We start from the raw sequence: 6,736 nt of genomic DNA, 5'->3' as shown, positions 1-6,736 counted from the left end.
AGAGAGAGAGAGAGAGAGAGCGAGAAGAGCGGAGGCTGTGTTACGCCGCGGCGCGGCGGGGCAGTTGCGGAGCACGTACGAGAGTATTCGTGAGAACGACGAGTGAGTGAACGAGCGCGCGCGCGCGCACGCTCGCTTGGTATCCCGTACCCGTGACTGTGTAGAGTGCGCGGGCACAGCGGCGCCTGCTAATACACGGCGATACGGCGACGAAGCGAACGAGAACCGAGAGCGTGCCGAGTGCACCACACGACGCGGGCAAACGCGAGTGATCGAGCGAGCGAGCGAGCGAGCGAGCGCGGGTCCGCGGCCGAAAGCACGAGAGTGCGTTTGTCGAAGAGCCGCAAAGAGCCGCAGAGGCGTCTCGCGATACGATACGATACGATACAACACGAAGCGACGTGATCGCGAGAGACATCACCGACCGCCGCCACGCCACAACGCGCCGACCGGCAACGGGAAAGGAGCGCGATATTATCACCCTTTGTTCTCCGTGGAACAAGAGAGTGCGTGGTCCCGACATACGCGAGATCAAATTTTCTTCATCTGTACCGAACGGTGAGGTGAGTGGAGTGCGTGAGTTGGTGCGGGCGGGCGTGCGTACGTGCCCGCGTGCGCGCGCGTTCAACGGCCGTCGTCGTTTATGTGAACCACGCTCGTTTCCCCGATACCGTTTACCTCGACACGGCCGTCGCCGTGAGCCGGATATTATTTATTTCGGCGGTAAGCGCGCGCGACCGCCCCGCGTAAGCGCGTCCAATAATTCGTCGGGCTCGCGACGGATTTTTCGCCGCGCTCCTCGTCGCCGTGGCGCAGTTACTTGCAGAGATTATCGGCACGGCGCGGTTTCGACGCGGCCTCCCAACGCCGCGGATAGACGACGCCGCCGCCGCCGCGGAGACACACACGACTCGTGGACGCCATGATATCGCGCCTCTCTCTCTCTCATGGCGTCTCCCCGAGTCGACGCGACCGGCCGTCCCGACGTCCGTACGGTTGTTTCTTCGTCGCCGTCGCGCAAAATTCAAGGATAAAAAAAAAGATAATAACGATTTTGCTCGTTCCCCCCCCTCCGAAATCGAACCGAACGCGTCCCCGTCGGGACTCGACGCGATCCATTTGCAAATTTTGAAAATGGCGGGCACGAAACTTTCGGAGTAAGAAGAAGATAGACGCCGTTAGCCTGCGAACGCGACTTTCGGCCAACTGCGACGATATTCGACGACGTAGTTTCCGCGGGATAAAGAACGTCGCGAGATTTTGCTTGAACCGCAATAAGAATAAATTATTGGAGCCCGCGAAGGAATTATTTTCGATCGCTCCGAGAGCCGCGCGCCATATCGCGCCGCGCCAAAGAGGCGTTTTGCGACGCAAATTGCACGTCGCGCACCGCGTATCTCTTCCCATAAACTTGCGAGGCGCGTAATTGATAGTACTGATTTTCGCAGCGCGTTTGCGCACTCGGCTTTCTCTTTCTCTCTCTCTCTTTTTCTCTCTCGTCGCGATCTCCAATGCTCCTTTAAGCGCGCGAGACAACGAGAGGAAAATATTGGAAGATCGATAGTCACGCTCGTTCCTTTATTTTTACCCTTTTTTTTCTCCCCTGAGATTCGAGAACCTCACTGTATCTGTCTCTGTTCAACAACAGCGATAGGCACGAACTCGTTATCGGTTTTATCGGTCTATGTAAGGTTAATACATTCTTCTGAAAAGATACACATTTATGTTCTGCACTGTAGACGCATACATTGGTAGATAAATATTTGTTTTGTCATATTTATTTATTTTATTAATATATGGCACTAAGAGATTTTGCAAGTTAAAGGATTAGCCGCGAATATAAAGGACATATTCACAAGGAATTCAATCGATGGACAAATAATTATTAGTATAGCAAGTAATTATTTTCACGCTAACCGCACAGCATATACACGTGTATACAGAGATGATTCAGAACTTCTTGTATTAGTTAGCGCTCTTTGTTCATCTTATGGGAGACGATACAATCTGAAAAAGAGACAAGATGATTGAGATAAATAATTGATATTGATTTTTGCTTTTACAGTGAAACAGGACAATAAATATGTCAGACGACAATTCCCCCGTGGTAGAGGAGCAAAAAAAGAAGAGGGGCAGGCCAGCTAAGGCAGATAAGAACGCTGTTAAGGAACCCAAAAAGAGGGGTAGACCTGCTGCAGAAAAGAATAATGCGGTACGTCCTGCAAAATCTGACAACGAGGATGATGCACCACCTGGACCTGTTAAAAAGGGAAGGGGTAGACCTAAAGGCTCCCACAAGAAGAAGGTAAGAAGAATTAAGACAGAAATATTCGCCAAGCTGCAAACTATTGGTATTATTATCTGTATAATTAATTTTAATCATCTATTTTCACAAGAAAATTGTTAAACTTACAGCAAGGACCACCAAAAGGCACAACTACTTCGTCACGTGGTCGCGGTAGACCGAAAAAGACGGAAGAGAAACCCGAGCTCACTGGTGAAGATGAAGACGAGCAAGAAGAGGAGGAGGAGGAAGAGGAGAATTGAAGCATCCGCAGATGCAATAGGGGAGGACGAAACTAACACAGCTGACTTATCCTTCGAAGACCTTTAAATAGAACGTCGTATTGAATTGAATCATTTTAAGGTTTACTTTTCTTTCATTTTAACCCGATTTAACTCTCGAGCGAGTGTCGAAGCGGTGAACACTGTCCGGATACTCGAGTTTTCTCAGAAACTCCAGTTCACAGTGCACATTGCCACACGCTGATGAATTCACTAAGAAACGTCGGATACAAAAGTTGTGTTACAAATTTATTAAGTTCTTTATATTTACTTGACATCACTATTATTAAATGATAAATGAAAATCATACTTTTAAGTACTAAGACTACGTACATGTAACCTTCTTTAACAGTAAAAGACTGGATTACAATGCCGATCTCGAAACTTTTTTAATTTGCCCGAGAAGTGAGGTTTGATAAACTTTTTTTCTAATTAAAGAAAACTTTCACGCAGTATAGAGTATTGTGTCACATGTTTGCTACCTCCTTTTCTCCTTCATATTGTGCGATTCATGAAGCCAAAAAAAATTCCATACTGATCTAATATTGTAAGAGATAGAGAAAGGTAAACACGAAAAAGAAACTTCTTGTATGTAACATATGCAGGGACTATTCTTTTCTAATTATCATTAATAAGTACACTTTCTTAATGTATATTACTGTCGTTTTTGAGGCAAGCATATGTGTGAATGTCAAATTTGTATTAAAGTAAATAAACTCAAAGTACTCTTATTAATTTTGCATTTATATTTTCCCCAATTTTTAAGATTTTGATTAAAAATTCTACACTTTATCGTGAAGCTGAGACAATATTTCGTACAAAACAATAGCATAACTTATAATTCATTTCGTTAAACGATAGCATTATTTTTCAAAATTATCCGAGGGAAAAGAATAATTTAGAGAAATAAAATAACCAATTATTTTGAATGAGGAAAAAATAATCTTTAAGAAAAGTAGGAAGAGATGAATATGATTAAAATAAATTGTATAAATAATAAAGTTGTGAAAATTTTCATGTTTGTATTTTGTTATGAAATTAATTACGTAAAAATCAATGTCTATGTATTATATATATATTAATTGACTGATATTTTTGGAAACTTGTGTGTGCACGTATAATATTCAATTATAAAAAAATTAAAAATTGATTTTTGTGTATAATTGATGACATTAGGCTATAAAAAGAAGTTGAAGAAAATTGGAGTTACCAAATATATTTCTAATAAATATGTTATTTTTATAAAACTTTGGTCTTTTCAAGAATCTGTATAAGAAAAAATATAGTTTTTAGCTAAAGCTGTAAATTCCGGTATGCTTAATAACGTGCATTACAATAAAAATGCGTTATAAAAATTACAATAAAGAAGTGTCTTTAGCCTATGATAGATATAGCTTAATGAAAAAATGATATAAATGCCATGCAAAAATATACTACTAGTGACCACTGAATAGCTCTGCATTTTCTTCAGTATCCATGGATTGGTATCCTTGCTGTAAAATCAACAATGATTCTTATTTTTAAAGCACTTGCGCAAATCATGAGTGAAAACAATCTTACACACTCGTCTCTGATGTGTATTATAGCACTCGTCCAACAGTTCGGTCTCCCAGTCATCCTCCTCTTCTTCTCCAGGATCAAAGTTGTACATTGGCATAAGTCTGTGTCTTAAACGCTCCAACTTGCGCTTTCTCGATATAATCAGTACCTTTAAAAACAAAATTAGACACTAAAGTTCGAGAAATCTTAATTATACCTAGCAAGAAAAGCAGGATATAAAATTTTGCTGAAAAAAAAAACATGCCAAGATTTGTATGATCGTATCACATTTATCTGTAATTCTTATAAAACGATAAGATTGTATATGTTATAAATATTAAAACGTAGAATGATAGATACATCACACATTGTATCAATACTTGCATAATGTTGTGTGCAAAAATAAAAACAGGGCAGGGGAAAAACGTCACAAGGTAATGACAAAAGTGATATCGCTACCCATACCACAGCTGATAGTATAATAACAGAAACCACTACACCGAGTGGTACAAAAATGTATTCTACTCCTTCTGGCGGACCAAATTCATCGAACGATTCGGTTGTCGATGTGTATATCGTAGTGCTTCTTGAAGTGTTAAATGATATCGCTGTAGGTTCGGACAGTGAAGTTATCGCGGTTTTGGATATATTCCACAACCGTTGATTATTCTCGCTGTCCTGCGGCAACTCTACGTACGCCGTCGTGGACACGTTGTCGTTGTAAATCGTACTTGGCATGCTTGTGGAAACTGTCGCAAGATCATTCACCAGTACAGTGTACATAATAGACTCGGTGGCATCTGTTGCGTTGTATTCTCTCGCATCATTTGTATCATTATTTTCATGCATCGTATTAGAAAAAGCTCGGTTAATTCTTGTTAAGCCATCAGTCAGTCACGCTAACTTTATAAAGCTTCTCTCATGTGTGTTGTGTGTGTGTGGCACATATTTATATCTTGCGTCAGGTATTAATAAAATTAGTAATTTCTTTTTTTGTAATAGACATGCATAAATTAAGATGCGTCCGCTATCTTCTTATGCTATTATTTCTCAGGCTTGGTGTTCTGTCTTCTTGAACTGAATCCAGATAGGCCTATAGTTTGGATTTTGTGGGAAATGTGGATATCACAAATTAAGCTACCTCTGTTATATTTCCTTCTCTTTCTTTCTTCGTGCTTTGTCAACAAACATGCGCGTTCCCCGCCGCGCTATGACAGCTATGTGGTATCATGTGCTCGTCGTTGGATATCCTACCATCCTCGAATATCGTTTTACGTACATGTCAATAAGGAGAACACCAACGTCATCACATAGGTCTTATCAATTATTCATCATAACGATAGATAACTCCGGCTTTATCATTAGACGACTTCATAAGATCTCACTCCGGTATTCCTGCGGATCCTTGGAAGCATCAGATAGACTCCATCGCATCTCATTATCGGCTAGATCCGATGGTGATCCTCTGATAATCCTCTCCGAACCGTCCGAACTGTCCGAAGTCGATCTATCACACTGTACCACACTACCATACAAACATTATCAGGAAGTCTATTTTCTGTAACTGATCTAGTATAGAGTATACACTTTTGGAACTTAAAGTGAGATAGGTATATATACATGTTCGATATTTGTTGAAAACGAGAAATGCCTGGTTTATGCTTCGGTCTTAACTCTAAAATCCTAAAATTCAACCAATGGAATTCAGATTTCAGTTAGGACCAATTAAGACTGGCAGCCCTATTGGCTGAATTTTAGGATTTTAGGGTTAAGACCGAAGCATAAAGCCTGATTTATAATGCCGTAACCGTTAACTTATGCCGGTGCCGGTAAAGTTCAACCATAGGATTTCAATGCTTTCGTTCATACTAACTTGCCGGATGCTGGTAACTTACGCTGTATCCATAAAGTTAACTCAACTTTATCTTTAGCGGCAAGTGATCATGTAGAGGTTAGTCAAAATTTACAAGTCTGTACTTGTGTGACCACTGTGACCGATTCTATATCATTTCTGTACAGCTTTGATACGAGCTAAGATGGAAATAAACGAAACAGTTAATAGAGATATTAAATTAATAACCTTAGTGGAAAGATTTCCACATTTGTATGATAAATCTTTTACGGCATGTAATTGTTAGGAGGTTCCTGTTAACAGGAAATCATACAGGAACATCACACCTCAGCGATAGGTGGACATAAAGGTGTAACGAAAACGTTTTGATGTTAGGCCGGAATCAGACTACGCATTGAAGATTGAGATTAAAGATTGAAAAATTCAAATTTGACCAATCGAAACGAAAGGAATTAAAATTTCTTTGTCCTTATTGGTCAAATTTTAATCTTTAATCTTCAATCTCAATCTTCAATGCGTAGTCTGATTCCGGCCTAAGCGCATTTGCGAACGTTACTTGAGATTGAAGATCGAAATTGGACCAATCAAAATAACAAGAGCTAGGTCAAATTTCAATCTCAGTCTTCAATGCGTAATCTGATTCCAGCTTTAAGATGTCATAAATCAATCACAGAGTAATATTAGCATCTTAGGATGTTGTTTAAGGCCGGAATCAGACTACGCATTGAAGATTGAGGTTGAAGATTGAAAAATTCAAATTTGACCAATCGAAACGAAAGG

The 6,736-nt window shown here is 40.5% G+C and overlaps 2 protein-coding genes across 8 annotated transcripts in view; one reads left to right on the top strand and one right to left on the bottom strand.

Moving 5' to 3' along the window:
• Positions 1 to 3,136, top strand: part of D1 (D1 chromosomal protein) — a 3,634-nt gene extending 498 nt beyond the window's left edge. Inside the window, exons 1-3 of one of the 4 annotated variants that reach the window (XM_018460979.1) lie at positions 117 to 563; positions 2,066 to 2,305; positions 2,416 to 3,136. In XM_018460979.1, the coding sequence (XP_018316481.1) occupies positions 2,084 to 2,305; positions 2,416 to 2,547 (354 nt within the window). In that variant the 5' untranslated portion in view covers positions 117 to 563; positions 2,066 to 2,083 and the 3' untranslated portion in view covers positions 2,548 to 3,136. Of the gene's footprint in view, positions 1 to 116; positions 564 to 1,532; positions 1,692 to 2,065; positions 2,306 to 2,415 lie in introns of those variants that run through there. The other 3 variants (XM_018460983.1, XM_018460982.1, XM_018460981.1) reach the window with 3 other exon arrangements.
• Positions 1,753 to 5,652, bottom strand: LOC108730968 (uncharacterized protein C3orf18). Of its 4 annotated transcripts, none has more exons than XM_018460977.1 (3): positions 4,564 to 5,652; positions 4,126 to 4,273; positions 1,753 to 2,007 (listed from the first exon to the last, which is right to left on the bottom strand). In XM_018460977.1, the coding sequence occupies exons 1-3, from the start codon at positions 4,951 to 4,953 to the stop codon at positions 1,970 to 1,972; spliced, it is 576 nt and encodes a 191-aa protein (XP_018316479.1). In that variant the 5' UTR covers positions 4,954 to 5,652; the 3' UTR covers positions 1,753 to 1,969. The 4 variants fall into 4 exon arrangements, with proteins under 4 accessions (XP_018316479.1, XP_018316480.1, XP_018316477.1 ...); XM_018460978.1 differs by having other exon boundaries at positions 4,130 to 4,273; XM_018460975.1 differs by lacking the exon at positions 1,753 to 2,007 and adding an exon at positions 3,824 to 4,058 and having other exon boundaries at positions 4,130 to 4,273.
• Positions 5,653 to 6,736: the final 1,084 nt, after the last annotated feature.

This window comes from Mycetomoellerius zeteki, unplaced genomic scaffold, assembly GCF_001594055.1.
Source record: "Mycetomoellerius zeteki isolate Tzet28-1 unplaced genomic scaffold, Tzet1.0 scaffold98, whole genome shotgun sequence".
In the NCBI taxonomy this organism is placed as follows: domain Eukaryota; kingdom Metazoa; phylum Arthropoda; class Insecta; order Hymenoptera; family Formicidae; genus Mycetomoellerius; species Mycetomoellerius zeteki.
The sequence above is the reverse complement of the archived record's forward strand: the minus strand, read 5'-3'. Positions and strand labels throughout refer to the sequence as shown.